At 35.9% G+C, this 18,455-nt stretch overlaps 1 protein-coding gene across 8 annotated transcripts in view; it reads left to right on the top strand.

Annotated features, from left to right (window-relative positions):
- GPHN (gephyrin) overlaps positions 1-18,455 on the top strand; it is a 254,183-nt gene that overhangs the window by 118,426 nt on the left and 117,302 nt on the right. For all 8 annotated transcript variants that reach the window (XM_088536554.1, XM_088536553.1, XM_088536550.1 and 5 more), the window contains exon 4: positions 1,720-1,812. In XM_088536554.1, coding sequence (XP_088392680.1) covers positions 1,720-1,812 — 93 coding nt within the window. The remainder of the gene's footprint in view (positions 1-1,719; positions 1,813-18,455) is intronic.

Below are 18,455 nucleotides of genomic sequence, written 5' to 3'. Positions count from 1 at the left end.
TTGTGGGTTTTTTTAGTAAATGTAACATCAAACTCTTTCTTCATTGAAACTCCTCACAAGAATTCTCTGTAATTTTCTACTGTTGGAGGTCAAGACAAATATTTTTCTAAATGATGTAACAGCTTTGGGATGTCAGCTGTTGGAAAAAAAAATGCTGCTTATCTGTGTTAAAGAACTTCAAGATTTAAAATGTTTTGAACTGTTGCAATATAGATTTTCTTTATGCAAGCTAAAATAAAATTCAGACTTGATAGCTGTTTACTGATGTATGTGTTGGAGGCAGATAATGCACGTTGTTTTCTTTAGCTTATTTGAAATGTTCGTATAACCAGAATCATGGTAAGGTACAGCCCACACAACTGAACTACAAAGAATCTGCTGAAGATGAGATGGTTAGAATGACAGATGTAATTTCATTAAAGACAATAAAATAAATTCAAAAGCAGAGGGCATGAGTAAAGAGGAGGAGAAATAGACACAGAACCTTTGGCTGTGCAACTTCTTCAAGTAATTTTTGACTGTGTTCGCATCATGGGCCTTGCAGACAGACAGAAATTCATTTAACCTGCAATTTGGAACAGGCTGTATGTGTATGATTCTTTTTTAGCCAGAAGTTACACTGGCAGTGCTAAGCCTGCAGAACATACATCTGAGGATTAATGTAAATTGATAGTACGTGAAAAAATGTTGTGGACAGTTTTATGGCTATCAACAATATTTTATTTTTTTTCTAAATCTCAGCAAATACTCAGATCTCATTTTATGAGAGACATAATGAATTTTTCACAAACAGTTCTTTCCTTCCCCAATATAATACTGCAGAAGCATTCATGTTCTTTCACATTCTTCTGAAGAAAGGTCTATTTGCTAAAATAAGCATAGCTGTAAGAAAAAATAATTGCTCTGATTTCTGGAGATTGTTTTTCTACCGAGTAATACATGAGTATACTTCAGATAACACTTTAGCTAAATTTGAACTGCAAGCAGACACCCTTCTTATTATGCTTGCCCACAGTAGATATAGGAGATAAGTAGCCTGATAATACTGAAACTAAATATATATACTTATGTCAAATTTTTGTTCAGGTGAAATATTACTGTGCTATCTCACTGAATTTTACACAGCAGATCTGTTAAGCTTTCTCATTCCAGCTTTGGGACCAGTATACAGAATAGTATTGCAATGTAGTAGGGAATGTAGAAAAGATGATTTAAGATAAGAGGCAACTTCTGTGCTGCTTTTTCAGGTGTATTTTGGTGTCTTTTATTGGAGAGGCCTATAGGAGCATTGTACTTATTTTTCCGAGGCTGTTAAAAAAGTGAAGGACAGAAACCAAAATTACTGCAATAGGAATGAACCGTGTAAACCAAGCTGAATGGGTAAACACATTAGCATGTCCTGCTGCATTTTATGTATAATTCAGAATCAAAGTAAACTTTGAAGTAAGTAATGACTGAGAAATCTTAATTTTCTATTTCAGATCCAGAGATAGAGAATAGAATTTCTGTTTCTATTTCCAAAATTACTATGCCTGATACTTGAATTGGTTACAGTGGCTTAGAGTCTTTGAAAAAAAAAATGTGAGCGATTTTACAATTCCTTTGATTTATTATGTTTCTTCAGTCCTTTTTAAGACATTGTAAGCCTTGGGGTGTTTTTGAGATTGCTGTATTTCAGGTGTTATTGTCAGATCTGACAGCATTCCTGTTCTCTTTCAGGAGACGCTGATAGATTGGTGTGATGAAAAGGAGCTTAATTTGATTTTAACAACGGGAGGAACAGGGTTTGCACCACGAGATGTCACTCCAGAGGTGAGAGAGTCTTGGAATAAGAAAAATCTGCCTTTGATGTAGAAATGTACGGGAAGGGGCAGTGTTGGGTTGGGCGTTTTGTTTTGGAGGGGTAGGGAAGGGTTTGTATGACCTTAGTTTTCAATATGTTTGGACATTTCAGATGACACGCAGCTTAGGAGTAGTGAAAGCAATAGGAGGTACAGTGAATTACTGTGAGCTTGGATTTGAACCAAAAGGGCTTCCAGGCTACAATTTGATGTAGTATAATGGATTTCCAGTTTCCTCACAGAACAAAATACTAACAGTTATCTGGGCAATCTAGACTAGAATTGTAATACAGCAATGCTAAACAGAGCATCCATGTGTCTCTTGTGTAGAGCACAAGCAAAAGGGGAGCAAAAGAGATCCCAATGCAGGCTGCATTGAGAGCTGCTGCATGACAGGTTAGAGAGTGGGAGGTAGTTGGTGGGAGGAAAATATTCTCTGCAAAGCTGCTTATTACTTCATTTGACACCACATTGTCAAAAATGTTAACTAGGCACAGAGATGGAGGTAACCTGCATCAATAAAGGTTGAAAGGGAAGTTCAATTACGTTTTACTTATAAGGCACAGTAAGGTAAGAAAAAAGAAAGTAAACTGATGTGAACAACCTCACGGCCATGAGTTATATTATGAAATGACTTAATTATTGAAGTATTTTGGTGTTTATAGTCCCAAATGAGATTAATTTGAACTTTTAAAATAACTTGCTTTTGTCTTTTTATGTTCACTAAAAGACAGAATTCAGATTGAGTGGCTTAAGGGTATATTTCCATAATTTAACATAACTAGATTTCTTTTAAGTATTCTTACAGATTTTTAAATGCTTAGACTTTGTGTTGATTTCAGTTCGTTGTAATGCGTATAATGTTTTTTTCCTTTTACCTTCCGATGTGTTCTGTCAACCATAACTGCAGTTTAACTTGTTTTCATTAGGAATTTTTAGAATATTTTTAAATTTGTTTTACAGCATTTTAATAACTAAATAGAAAAGCAATGAAGACACTGCTATACACTATTTCAGGTGATGGTTAGCTTGTGTACTAGCACCCTTAAGAAGCTAAAATTTAAGAGTTAGCTTATCAGAGAATGGGACAGTATAAAAGAACTGTAATGTATAAGCTAGTGAAAACATATTTCCAGTTCATTCACTTTGCTAAAGCAACACAGAGTAACAACTGCATTGGTTTAATTGGTCTCTTTACTGTCAAACTACTTTAATGTCTTAGAAAGTTCTATTCCAGCACTGTGGGAAAGGAAGACGGAATACCCTTTTGCAAAGTGAAGTATAGGCAGGAGTGCCAGAGAATGCATTTCGGCCAGTGCCCCAAATTAGCTACAGATTCTCAAGCAGCACTGGCATTTCAGCCAAGAAATTAGTAATGAGAGCTTTACAATTAAATACCTAATACTTTCTCTATATTGGTTTGTCACTGATGCTCAAATTAAATACATGATAGGTTATGATGATTTGTCTGGTTATTTTGACATCAGTGTGACCCATTTGAAAATCTGTGAATTGAAGTTATTTTAGACTGTATAATAGTAGTACTTAGATATAGAAAGATATTAATAACTTGTACTGAATAAAAATATGTTGTTATTAAATATAATCAACATGTAAGAATTCTTTTTTTTCTGTGTATAACAGAATTAAATGCTTTACCTGTCAAGTTCTTCCTATGCTTTAAAAGAATATATAAATTTATGTATTAGTTTTTCAGAAAATTTATTCTGTTCTCAGTGACTAAATTTAGATCATGATGAAGAGATTGAATCACAGTTTTTAATAAAAAGTGTCAGTGATCTTTAACTGTTAAGGTTTATTCATTACCTTTGTAATAGCTTTCTAAAGCAGCAATTCAAAAAAAATAAAAAATGTCTAAGGGGAAGAAAATCAGTCTACCGGTACATGTTACAAGTTATATATTTGAATAAATATAAGCTTTGCTCTCATACTGTATTTCTTGTAAGTAAATGTAAGTAAGAAAATAAGTGAGAAAGAAAAGAAAATCCAGAATAGAAAAATTCCTTGTGTCAATATGAAATACTATCATAGCAAACTTTCAAGAAAACTTGGAAGTGGCTTTAGCATGTTGTGTAGAGGGTTTCTCTTCCATCATTACTGAACCGGTATCAAAATGATGGGATCATGACATTGTGCTATTGAGATGTCATCTTCAAGGCGTGATTTTAAAGAGAGTAATAAATGAGTATAGTACTGGAAGACACTTGGACTTTTTTCCTGAGAGTAGAATGCCAGTTTCACAGGTCAAATTTCGACTTGAATTATTCAATTCTGCTTCTCCTTCATCTTCCGCCACTTTGAATATCGTATTATTACAGTTATTTGAATGGTATATATGAACTTTTTCCCTTACAGTGGAATATGTGACTTGAGATGCTCACATGATCACATCTAATTTTCATTGCCTAAATTTAGAGTCCAGACTTAGTCAGTGGACAGGGAGAAGTTTTAAAATGAGTTATTTTGATTCACATTTTGAAGAGGAGGTTTTAGCTTTTCAGTTTAATTATGCAGTGTAAGTGTCTATGTATGTGATTAGAAGTGATGGAATGCATGCGGATAGATGTCTGAAAGAAATGGTATTGTAGATGTTTTAGTGAATGTTTTAAATGTTTATCTTATGATGGTCGTGATAGTTCTCATCTTGAGTAAAGTCAAATGCAGGCCTAACATTTAAACATAAAAGGCATTTTTTCCACATTTTTATTTTGAATATAATTTGTGGGGATAGAGTTAAATCCATATTGGGGAGATGCTCTTTAGATCCATACTGGAAATCCTTATACAGTGTGGTTGTTGAAATGTAAAGTGTTTAGTGCTAGGCAGTGATCAGGACCCACTTGTCTGTGGAACTTCTATTTTTTCTGTCTATGTGCAAACATTTTTCCATTACCCTCGTTTCCATTTTGCCATGCAATCATTATTTAGTAGGCAATTGCAAATTTACAGAATGTTAATGTTGTATATTATTTTTTTCTGAAGCTATTTAAACAATATGGTGACTGTTGAATAGGACATTGGGTATCCTTCTGATACAGAAATATTTTTTTTCCTCTGTCATTCAATACAATGAAAAAAGTAAAAAATCTTGTGTGGACAGGCACTCTGCGTAGTCATCTCTCTTCTGTCTTGTCCATTTTTACATTCATTCTTTTGAAAAATTGTGCATGCAAAAAACTCATTGGCCTTTCTCTTCTCAGCATTCTCTGACTCTTTCTTACTCTTCATCTACTGTAACGCAAGAGCTTTACTAGCCTCCATTAAAAAAAAATACTCTTATGTACTCAGAAAAAAATACAGTTTATTGTGTCTAGACTCATGTTATAATTCCTTGAGCCGTAAGTGTAGCAATGTATATTCCCTATTGTTTCAGTCATGCTGCAGATGATAGCCTTGAAATTTTAAGACAGGACTTTAGAATAAGCATGGAAGAGCTCTATTCCATCATGCAAAATCAGTCTTATCATCTCTCATGGTATTCCTTTCCTTTGCTCTGGAAAAATGAAGAATGCCCTTTTCAGGGCTTGCTGGTTACTTTTTTCTATATTTGTAGACTGTTCTAAAGTATTAGGATGTGTATGTGTTTAAATTTATTTTGACAACATATGTGTACCTGTTTATTCTTTCAGTAAAAACTAAGCTCCCTAGTGTATGAAAAAAATACGTTTCTCTGAATTCCCTCCAATTTGTCAGCGTTTCTATGAAAAATGCTCAAAATTAACAAAATATTCTAGCCAAACAAAAGCCATGTCTAAAGAGAAGAAAGTCCCTATTCTGCTGTGATACAAAGTTTTTGTATATTCAACTCAAATTACACCAGCATTTGCCTCATCATTATTAATTGCATATTTTCTATAACCTGGTTCTTCCCTGGGGTAATTTTCAATATTACTGTTTCCCAAGTTTCTCCTTAGAATTTAGTGTCTGTATTTCTTCAAACATATCTAAAATATTTGTTTTCTGAATTCCAAAATTCTAAATCCCATTTTATTTTGGTGCCTGTTGTAAGGGCACCCTTGAATCTCAAGTAGTCCTTAGATGGCCTCATGGTGTGTGAATGTTAGGTGCTCTTTCTGCATGCCTCATTCCCATTCAACTTTGGAGATGTTCAGGCAAGCGTACACCACAGGTACGTCGTGTTATAACCATACTCTTGACACCAAACCAGACATTCTCCACCAGGAAACCAAAACCTACTGAGCCGTTTCAAATAACGTCTTTCATTTCATGGTCTATACTTGAACTGGAATATGCAGTTCCTTTTATCCTCCCTGATTCAAACAACAGGGATTCAGACCATCCGGTTTTCTAATGGTGTTCCTTGGTGGAACCTGATGGTGTGCTCTAATAGAGTACACCTAATGGTGTGCTCTATGGAAAGAGTAGTCAAGAACTGGAACAGGCTACCCAGGGAAGTGATGGAGTAGCCATCCCTGGCAATGTTCAAGAAAAGTGTAGTTGAAGCACTTAAGGACATGATTTAACTGGTGTGGTGTTGAAGGACTCAATGGACTTGAAGGTCTTTTACAACCATTATGAATCTATATGGGGCTTCCTTTTCATTTTGATTTCTTTGTAAAGTTAGTACGTAGTAAAGGATGCTGTGTTTGTATGATGTCTGACCCTATAACTTCTCCCTGGACCCTTCAGAAACTCTTGTTTTCCAACTTTGGGGAAAATTCGGTTTCCAAGGAAGCTTACCTAAAGGGTCTAAGTTATGAAACTTACCTAGTATCTGGAGGCAGTAAATATGCTTAAATAGAGTAGCTTGCTCTATGACAGCCTACTACTATTAAGTTCTGTACTACCCTGCTAGGGACATTTATCAGCAACTCTGTAAGATATCTTTCCCCTGACACTTTTCGGTACGTTTAATTCATTTTTTTATCCAATCTACCTTATTTTTTTCAATTTAATAAGAGTTTGAAATAGTGTATTGAGGATTATAAAATATGTGCTGTATTTAGTCAATAATTCCTTAATGAAATTTAAAATCTCAGATTTGGAAGATTTTACTACAGCAGAATTAGTATACTTAGTTGCAGAATGTTTTTTTTCCCTGAATAACTGTTACCAGCTTCTTGAAAAAGTAGCAGTATACTGATTATTTGCAGTACACAGTACATTGTCACATTATAGGAGTGCCTTTTCTTGGGAAATTCCAGTTGGATTTAGCTGGGTTATGGAGTGCTTTCAAAGCACACTTTCTCTTTGCTTATATGAGTTTCTCAGGAAAAATTGATAGCATGCCAAAAACACTGAACAGTATGGTTGTGCTCTCATAACCCACAGTCATTGCCTGGTAATACCTCTGGGCTGCCAGGAGAGCTATATTGAGAGGGAGAGAAGCCAGATCCCATTTCAGCTCCATTTGCAGAAGTTACATAGAAAAATAGAAGGTGGGGGGAGAAACAGAGGAAGAAGTAAATATATGCAGAAGGAACATTCCTAAAGAACTCTGATTTTGAGAAATAGTCTTTCTGATTGAAAGAGGATTTTATAAAATTCTTGATATTCAGTGCACAAGCAACAGCTTTGAACTGACATCGTTGTCTCTGGATCTGGCTAATCTGCTGGATTGAAAAAGTGCATGTGTCTCAACTTGTTGCTCTATAGCCTTCCGGACATAGAGAAATAGAAAGATGGTGAATAGTAAGAAGGGAATAGGAATACAGAGTGTGCTTTTTCTCTGCATAGGGGATTGATGCATCTATGATAGGAAAGATGCATCATGTTCTGACATTCACTTTTTTGAAAGTTTCAGTTAACACGGTGGATATGGAGAAAGACCTGGGAACACTTGACAGATAGAAATTTTCTTTGAGATTTAAGCAACTCTGTTTTGTTTATGGTAGCATAGACTAGCAGCTATTGACTTAGTTTAAAGTACATTATTGTTTTCCCATGGAAATACCAAATCAGACACTAAGGACACTCAGCCTTCAGAAGAAAGGTTGATCAACAGCAGTTGATGATAGAGAAGTCCAGTAAGAAAATAGGTATAATAGAAGATTTTAATTGGGTTGGTTTGGATTTTTTTTTTTTTGAATGATGGGGGTTTAACCATTGGAATAAATTCCTCCCCCCCCCCCCCCCCCCCCCCCCCCCCGAAAAAAAAAGGACCTGTATTGTCTGTGCTTTTATCCTGTCAAATCAGAGCTGATTTTATTTGTGGAAGGTATGACCTATTACACACCTTACAGAAGCTATGGATGATGCAGTCATCCTGTGCAAAAGGCCAAAAAAGGTTCTACCCTTATGTTATGTGTCTGTTAAATGGTGTCTGAAAGATAATTTTAATCCAATGAATCCTGAAATTACTTTGTAAGCAATTGTTACCCAAGTCTGAAGGATTATATGAATCGTTTCTCTCTCCCTTTTCTGAAAATGCAGAAGTCTGATGATACTGCTGAAGGGTGCTGAAACAACTATCTATTATATTATTTTAATAGTTATTTGACCCTAGCATGTAAAGTAGGCTCATCATCATATCCTAAAAATAATATTAATAGAATTTCTGACAAGTAGTCCAATTGGGCTTTGCTTCGGAGGATCAAATTTTGACATGTTTCAGCTTTTTCAAAGACTTAGTAAACTTAATTCCGTTTCTGCTTTTTCAATATGTATGAAATTTTTGCATGCTGTTGGGGGAGGAAAAAAAAAAGAAAACAGTAAAACAAGAGACATGATTTGAATGTTTTATATAGCTTAAGAAATGAAACTTCTGTAACAAGCCAGGAAACCTCACTCTTATATTTTGCAATTAGGTTTTTCATTTCAAGATAATTTCAAAATGGAAGTGGAAAGAAGACTACATATTCCGTGGGCAGGCAAATGGTTCATCCCCTGGTGATCCCAAATTCCTCAAATAATACACCAAAAAGAGTAATACTTGTCACAGGAGTAAAAAGAAGTTTCTTTTTCTGTCAGCACTGGGTCTTCACTTCGAAGTGAAATGCCCACTTCATTCAGTAATGCCCGCATTTCATACAGACATGCCTCTGTCAGTTTTAATTAGCTGTCTTGGATATTTTTAGCACTGTAGCTGCAGCATTAGATACATTCTACAATCCTTTTGTTTTCTATTTCTTTAAGTTCAGTTATTCTAGCTACCTCTGATAATTAGTTATTTGGGTGTTAATTACTTTCTAGGCTGGTGAATGTGTTTTATATGGTATATAAAAATGTTAGTGGCAAAACCTATTTGAAAATCATCTCAACATCATGAAACTCAATGCAGTTAAGTCTAGAAATAATCTCTGGCTATAGAAATTATAATGACCACAATTAATACTAGAACGCAGAATTTAAGTGAAAATTCTTAACAATTGTAAGAATTAAAAATTCTTTAATTTCTTAAAATTCTGTAATTTTTCTATATAAAAACTAACCGTCTTGTGCCTCTCATGGTTGGAGAGTTTCCAATTTATTGTCCATCATCCACCAAAGCAGGCAAACTTTCAAAGCAGCAGAAAATAATATTTTCTGTATCTGTATGAGATCTGAAGTTGAGATTTAGCTTTGAAAACTGTATATCAGCAGCATCCTGAAGTGATCAGTATTTTGTCATGAGGGCAAACTTACTTCTCTGTTAGAAGCATATAGTATCCATTTCCAGATCCTTTTAATAATCTTATATTAATTGACAGTAAGTTACAGAGTTGTGCCCTGTCGCTCTATGTAGCAGGAAGTCGCATTTTCAAAGACTAGACCTATTCTATTTAACTCTTACAGATACGTATATTTTAAATCAAAGTGCACATTCTCCTATTACAAAACGTAATGATTACTACTATTAATCTGAAAAATACTCTTCCAAAAATGTCGGGAAAGCTGGTGTTTTAAACTTGAATAAGAAGAAGCCATAAAAACTGTGCTGTACATATGGTGAGTTGGTTATAAATTAGATATCACTTTCTTTCTTTTTTTAGTGCCTAATGAAATCTATGTCTCTCTCTGTATTCAAACATGTACTTACCTATATTTTACTTACTTTTTTGTTGCTTCTATTTTTTATGTCAAGATATCCAAAATTTAAAGATATTTTGATGAAATTCTTATCATATATTCTAACTGGGGGAGAATGCCAGAGGACTACTGGATAACTGGAATATTCAGCTTGGAACTTCTGGAATATCTTCCTTTTAAGCATTTCTAATTTTGCATTAGAGCACCTTGTCACAACAGATAACAGAACTGAATAAAATGAAACATTAAGGCAAAATAATCTTGAAAACATTGTCAGACCCATAATTGTGTAATCGTCACCCTTAATGTTGTTTTTATTTCTGGTCATGCTCTATCACAAAAACTTTAATAGAAGCTTGATATAAAGAAAATTAAAGCATAGACACATTAGAAAGGCTTCTATGTGAGGGCAGCTTAAGGAAATGACAACTGAAAAAAGGACAAATACTAATTTGTATTTAATATGCATCAGAAATGGAAATTGACTGATATTTCTCATGTTGCATCAGAATAGCAAAATGTCTCCCTATTAGAATAGTTTATTATTAAATCTAGTGCTTACTGAGAGGTAGAAAATTTCTCATTTGCTCCAGTATTTCTCGTTTGCCTGCTGTATAAGTGCAGGAGCACTTGCAGCCACTAATTGAAGAGAAAATAGAAGAGTCTTGGAAAGTAGCTGGCTTCTGCTTGTCATTTTAGGATTATAATTGTTCATTGCCTGCTTTGCTTAATTGCTGCTATATAGAACAGGGAAGCTTATTTAGCAAAATGCTAATTCATTGTGTGTTCTGTGAGAGAAGAAAAAACACAGCGATTGTGAGAAAACACAATTATTTTTGACTTGTCGCTTCATGCATATATTCCTTTTCCCAATTATTTTGTAATGAGAATACCCAAATTAATGAAGTGAGGTGCGTAGTCTAATGTTTATTTGTTATAGCTGTTTAAACTTTCTGTACATATCAAGTCCAGTTTTTCTTCTGGAAATGAAAGGTGTCTCATGGTCCACTGACATCAGTTTGTCTTACTTCATTTTCATTGAGCATCAAAAGATGTCCTTTTGGCGAAAGCAGATGCTAGCGATTTTGCTCTTGATGTGGTACAGCTATCTCTGGTTGTATTGTGGCTGCTGGCCGCAAAAATCCATGATTGGATACAACTGCAATTACTTGTTTCAAGTACCAATTTACTTTATGGTATTAATATGTACTGTAGTCAAGTCATTTAGTGTATGTTATTAGTGGCTAGCTTATGTCATTATTAATTATATAGCACAAATCTCTTGTTCTCCTCTGTCTAGATTTCCTCTTACTCTGTTCTAAGTCCAAGTAGCAGCATTTGATATGGAAGAAATTGCTCTTCTATGATCACAATTTGAAGGCATATTAGTCCCTATTATCCCTGTGCCATGCTCAGATTGCAAGAAGAGGAGTTAATACCCAGAAAATCTGCATAAATAATGATCCATCAGCTTATTATTGCCATATCGTTTCTTAAAAGCTTTATTACATATAGATACACAGCAGATTTGTAGGGACAGTGTTTCTATCACCAACCCAAATGCTAATTCAGCAATGCACAGTAGAACTAGTGTTTCCTTTCTGTGGCCGAGGTTCTCTACAGTTTGCAGAAGAGGGAAGAGCTGGGCTTTTGTTACATATTGTTACATTATCAAAGTGAAATGTAGGCTTTCAGTGTGACTGGAATAAATTAATGTGCAGATAAATGCACATAAAATGTGGACTTCTAAAAGAAATAGTGAAGCTTGGTTCCTGGTTGATTGACTTCTAGTGACTAAGATGCTGAATAAAAATACTCACGGCAGAAATGACAAATGAGTGAAATTACTGAATCTCATTACTGTGGGGATTTTCTCCGTTCTCACATTCTAGGACTGATTATGTGTTTCTGAAATAGAGCAGCAGCTAAGATTTCTGAAACACGGTTAATATGCTTAAAAAAACGTTAAATGTCAGAGAGTAGTAAAGGTAAAGAGAACAGTAGGTTCAAGGTAAAATAGTGGTGTTAAGTTTCATATTTTGCAACTGTTGCTGTAGAAGAAGATTACCCCACAAGACTCACCAGTCTAATTCTTTTAAAGTGTTGGTTTACCTAGGCCAACTTGAAACACCAACCTACACTAGTGATGAGTTATCAGTTAATTAACTTCTTCAGTTTATCTCTTAAATGGCCTGTATTGGCTCGCTGGTACTGCTTTTCACCTTCACAAGCTATTTTGGAGTGGATTTGGGAATGAGCTCACAAGATCATCCCTTTTCCCCTTTCATATACCTTCCACTAGAGGTAAGTGTGGTTTTGGGGAATAAGGGTGGGATGTTGTGAGATAAAAGTAATGTGGTCTTCTTAAATTTTCTTGGAAACATCAGTAAAGGCATGTAGCTGGGGATGGGCAAAGTTCAGTTGAATTCTTATTTTTTGCCCAAAGAGGTTACCCAGTCCTAAACTGACATGCTTTCTTTGAACTGGGAGTCAGAAATCCCTTTTCTCTTCTGTTTTTCTGCTGCAGAAATTCCCAACATTCCCATTATGTGGGCTCCAGAGAGGGGTAAGCAACATCTTCAATCCCACCCAATCATTTCCAAACTAATTCTTTGCTAGTACTTTTTTGCTTTTTTTAATCATCATCAGAAACAGTTTCCAAACACATTTTTCCCATTTGTTTGATTTTCTTGTGGATTCTCATATTTTTGTTTTATAGGAAGGTCCCATGGCCTCCCCAAGCACTAGGGCCAGACTCATCTGCTGTTTCCATTTGTGTGCTATTCTCTTGTGGATTTTCATGGTTCGCTCTATTGATCTTAATGGTATTACCAGAGGGTGAGCATCTGCATTCTTCAGGCTGTTTAATTCATGGTATCCTCAGTTGTTGGAAAAGCACTGTCACCCTGCTGGCCTGTCACTCTGTTGACAGACTTACGCTTCCTCCTTGCTGGCAGTTGCATCTGATTATTCCCGGGCATTGGTCTGCTGCTGCCTTACCTGCCTGAGGATGCCTGGCACTCGTTGCGCTCTCTCTGCGCGCTGCCCTTTTGGCACTGTCCTCCTGCAGCCTCGGCTCTTTGCCTGGTGGTCTGGCACTGCCTCTTGACCAGCTAATTGCTTGATAGTGACTTCCCGCTGCCCTGTCCATCTGCTGAACGGCACGTGTTGCCTACTTTGCGCCCGTCGTGTCTGATGGCACACGGGCACTGGCCTTCTGCCGCCCTGTGCCCGACTCCACCTTGAGTGCCTGCCATCAGCTGCCTGCTCAGTGCATCTGCTGCCACCGGGGAGCTGGTCTTCTGCTGCTTGGCACATCTGCTGCCCGCTCGGTACTGCTTTACAGGCTTGCTGAATGGCTGGCATTGCCCTCCTGCCTTTTCACCTGCTTCTTGGTTACACTGTCCCCTACCTGCTCTCTGAGTCTGCTTACTCACCGATACTTGCCCTTTTGCTGGCCTCTCCACTTGCTCTTATGCCTGGCGTTTCTATCATCCTGTCCTGCCCACCCGCCTAGATTTTATTTCTAAATATGCTCCAGTTTGAAAAATTACGAAGAAATGTAAGGAATTGGGAAAAGCTATTATCTGGCTCCTTCATGATCTGATTTAGTTCAACATACTAGGAAAAAGTTTATTGTCAATACCTGCATCCAGCTCTTCACAGAACTGCTCGATCCCTTTTTCCTCCTTACGAAAAGGGGTCCTGAATCTTAGTCCTTGCTTCCCATTATACCTCACTTGGTTAGGTGTATGGCTGTTCAGTAATATTTTATTCAGAATTAAATCCAGTACTAAAACACATCACAAATACTACCTACAGTAATTTTCACAGAATCCATGGAAGGTAGGTAATTAAAGAAAGAAACAAGATGTTGCTGAGGCTCAGAAAGATTAAGGGCTGAATGTAGAGCTATGCCCAGTAAACACAGTGGATGCAATGAGCTGAATAAGGAATTATACAAATCTCCTATTTAAAATATAAGGTTGCAGCTAATCCAGAAAAGACACTGAATCAGTGTAAAATTACCATACTGCAGCATGCCCTAATTGTTGTTTCCCAATCTATTGAGCCCTCTGTACAGGGAGGACATTCAACTGCCACTTTTATACCTTCTTTAGGATATTTTTTTTTTCACAAATTAAAATAAGGGTTGAGCTACATGTGTAAGGTCTATGGCAAGGGAATAAATCTTAGAATAGAAAGGAAAATTTCTTGCTTCTTTCATTTGAATGCAAATCACCTGACCTCCCTTGACTCAGCTCTTCCACAACTTCAGCTTCCTCACAGTGTTTTCTAGTAATGCTTTTGAATCCAGCACCAAGCAAGAACCATAATGAATATTCTGTCATGATGAACCTGTTAACTTCATAATAAAGCCTTCTTACGATTAAAATAGTTGTAACATTCTTCCAGTTTTGGGTTGTAATCCCTCCAGATATATGTTGTTGCTATTTTCAAGGACACCCTAAATATGCTAAATTATGCCTAGCTAGTATCTTACAGACAAGTCAGCATTTCTTAAATCATATGCCTCTTGTGCAAGACTAACTATGGAATATAAGAAATGCTCTATGAGATAGCAGTTTGCTCCCAGCACCAACTTCACACTGCGTGCAACGGTTCCCAGCATAGCAGACAATGTTCCAGATAAAAGCCAACAGGAATGTGCTCCCAGTTTTCACATGAACTTCTACGTATACCTAGATATCTTGTATCAAGTTCTGAAGAGCAGGCGAACATTAACCTTTACTCCTAGTAAAATATCCTAGACTCTTGTGTTGTCTCTTTTTCTCAGGATTTTCAACTCCGCCTTGCTTCTCCAAACATTTTTTTCACAACCTTACAGACTCTTAGAGGTAGTAGGCTGAGTCTCTCACTTCCCACCAGCTTCACACTATTGAGGCTTCTGGCAACTAGAATGGATCTGAATGGCAATTCTTTTCGCCGAGACTTAACTCTCCATTTTACTTTGCCTGTTTTGCTGCTTCCATAGGTTATTGTCTGAACTGAGAATGTGAAAAAAGTAGGAATATTTACTCTAGCACTGTAGGACTGCAGGACACATCTAGAGCTCACTTCTTATCCCAGCAATCATAAGGCATTTTTTGGCACATCATGTTAATTATTTTCTCTTAGAAAATGGCTTATTTTCACATGATGTTCGGGTTGTATAGACTTAGAGTGCAGAAGAACATGAGAAGCCCACTGACTGCAAATAGACCTGCTGTGCATTTTCTTGGTTGAACATTAGAGCTACTGGAAAATTGTTGTGGTGCTTTCCAGATGCTTTAGTGTAAGATATCCTGGAAAATCAGTTTTGTATCTGCAGTGGTCAAGTTATGGTACAAATATTTTGCTCAGCAGGAAGAAGACTGTATTAAATTGAAAGAATATGTAATAGATTTTAATCTATGAATTAATCATAATTTTATTGAAGAAGAAAAATTTGCACACAAACCCTGGGGAACAACATCTATCAAGATCTATCACTTATTAAACAAAATAATTGAAAATTATTCTATCATTTTGGTTTTTGTTAGACTATTTCTTTAATCTAACCTGTGCACTTTTCAATGAAAGAGGTTTGACATTAACTTCTGGAATACTCATGACGAGCTGTGAGACTTGTCAGCATGTAAAGTCTCTCTTTCTAAGATGACTACATTTCCTATTATCAGCCTAACCGTATCTCAGTTTTATTTCCTCTTCCTGGGCTCTTACGTATTATCTCTGATAGTTTAGTCAAAAACTTTTGCATTTCTAGTATTAGTAATTTCCAGTGTCTAAATCCTCCAAATTGTTTGTCAGGACAGCGTTTTTCACATATCCTCTTCTCACTTTAATGCATAGGATCACACAATCATAGAATGCTTAAGGTTGGAAGGGACCTCTAGAGATCATCTAGTCCAACCCCCCTGCACACGCAGGGTCACCTAGAGCACGTGGCACAGGACTGCGTCCAAGCGGGTTTTGAAGATCTCCAGAGAAGGAGACTCCACAACCTCTCTGGGCAGCCTGTTCCAGTGCTCTGTCACCCTCACTGTTAAGAAATTTTTCCTTAAGTTCATGCAGGCTTTAAATTTTATCTATTAAAAGTATTCCTTGTGATGATTTTCAGTATAGTAGCAACAAAATAGCTATTTTTTCTGTTGTTCCTGAATAACATACAATTTTTTGCTCTCAGAAAGAAAGATGAACTTAAACATGACCATTTTGTTACCCCTTGATTCCCAGAAGGGTATCCTTGATTGGTTACCAACTGATTCCACTGTTCTGATCCTCATAATCACTGATTTCAGTTTCAACTGTTTTTGTTTGCTTGTTTTTTTTGTTTTGTTTTGTTTTGAGAGTAATGTGTCCTACAGAGTAATTCAAATCCCATGGAATTCAAATTTTATTATATTTGTGTATATAATGGTCATATTTGTTTAACTTTTGGCATGGATGCCTCCGATGATATATGCAATTCTAAAGAAGATATATGCCTTTTAATTCACACATCAGCAGTGAAGAAAACTTCTGCGGTCACAATTTATGTAACAATTCTGTTGAAGGTATAGTAAGGCAGAGTAAATTGCAGTGAGACTGCTATTACCTGTTTAATTAGTGGTAAAAACCTTTTTCTTGGAAAAAAAAAATGGAGAGATGCATGTTCAAGGTAGATCTAAGAAGCAATGCTATACTGCTTTTATATGATTACTTTTTAGTATTACAATTTGTAACCCATGACTTTTTCTTTTGTTCTGCTGAATATATCTGGGAAAAAATAAACATGATATCCTCTGGGTTTCCTTTTCTTCATATGTTCTTTATTTGAGTACAGGTTAGAAAAAGATATTTACATTTTTCTAATACTGTGGTCAAAATGCAGTCTCTTTTTGATTTCTTGTTGAGACAATATCTGTGGCTTCAAGACAGTGAATTTCCTTGGTTAATATATTCCCAAATGTTAGACATAAAAAAAAGACCTACTTATCCATTCCTCAGTGAGTGCTGCAGAATTATTCCCCACAGTACATTTCTTTTGTTGTTTTGTCCAGATAGGTTTTAGAATTTCAATACATTCAAGTATCTTCATTTGCAAGATTGATAAAGCTCAGTAGATTTCATGCTTGGGAAATCTTATCTGGTATTGCATCTCAATTTTTGCTTAATTTAGTCTTTTATTGCTGTCCTATTATGCTGTAGCAACACTACATTTTTTCCACTTTTGCTGTTTGCTTTCATAAAATATTTTTAGAATGTAATTAGCCTTTTTTTAAAAAAAATATTTTTCTGTATAAACTGAAGGTTATAAAATAAGCTTCTATTGGGACTGTGACAATCCTCTATGTCCCTGAAGAAAGAGGTTTTGATGATTTTGAGGCTAATTGAGTGACACCTACATTTTAAGCTGTATTTTAGGGTTTGGGTTACTGTCTCCATTTCAACAGTGAAAAGCTCAATGGCTTAGTGCTATTTAATATGTATAATATCCTTCCTTCTTGGAGTTCTTTCTTAGAGCTTGTTTTTTTTCAAACAAAATTTTCTTTGCTTATCCAGTGGTAAACATAGTTGAGTGCATCCACAGAAATCCTAAAAAATAACGTGTCAATTTCTTCTACATTTCATGCAAGTTTTACTAAATTCTGATGTTCAATGTTTGTGTTTCCTGGAATGAGAAGATGAAAGACATGAAGTTTCTTTGGTTCCTTGGATTCTTTTTTGTCCTACTAATGTTGTTTCTGACATCATCTTAATGAGAAGCTGCTTTTAAATCACCTTTGCTCTTTGCAGGCAAGAGGCAGTCTGTAACTGTAGAGTTTTCTTTTCAGTGGATAGGCATAGGAAAAATGAATTTACTAACCTGGCTGGAACTCTTTTTTTTTTTTTTCCCCGCAATTGATAGCTTGCCATGTTTTTAACACAGGCTATTTTTCTCCAAATAAATATTGTATATTTGTCGTTTCTTTTTTCTACTCATTTTTTTTGGTTTAGTTTTAAAGAATAGACTGAATTAAACAGAAAAATATTGAGCGACTAAATTTATATGTTTATCGTATCTCTGTTATTCTGAAGTACTGTCTTTTTTATCCATTTACATTATGTTGAAATACTGCAATTTAAATTTTAAGTTAATCTGCCTGTTTAGACTTAAAATTTTAGGAGGTACTTCTCTGAATGAGAACCACATTGCTGTTACAGTGAGCGACTTGGCATTTAATGCAGGAGTCCAGATCTATCTAATCAGTCCAGTGTACAGAGGAAGGACTAAGTTTTTCCCTGTGCCTGTCTAAGACTATGTTCTGCCTTACCAGTTAGAAGCTTCAGCTTTCCGCAGTGATCACTGCTAGCATAAAAATAAATCTGCTTTCCATGCTTCCATGCTTAACGAACTATTCTTTTAAAGAAATGACAAAAAAGCTTTCTGCAAAATTTATTGCTGTCAGAAGTTAGGTCCAGATTGTCTCATGAAGTGTGTTTGGGGTAGGGCAAGGTTGGGATATGCTTAGATAGATAGTAATTATATTGCTGTAGCTATCTCAGTGAAGAGTTACCTACATGAAAATAAGAGGTTTCAGAGGTTTCAAAGTTAAGAACTGAGCAGTTAGGAGATGAAAGGATATTCATCTGTACAGTACA

Source organism: Tinamus guttatus, unplaced genomic scaffold, assembly GCF_059628265.1.
Source record: "Tinamus guttatus ecotype Peru unplaced genomic scaffold, ASM5962826v1 Tinamus_guttatus_pri_ptg000676l, whole genome shotgun sequence".
Taxonomy (NCBI): Eukaryota; Metazoa; Chordata; class Aves; order Tinamiformes; family Tinamidae; genus Tinamus; species Tinamus guttatus.
Note: the sequence above shows the minus strand (reverse complement) of the source record. Positions and strands in the feature narration are given on the sequence as shown.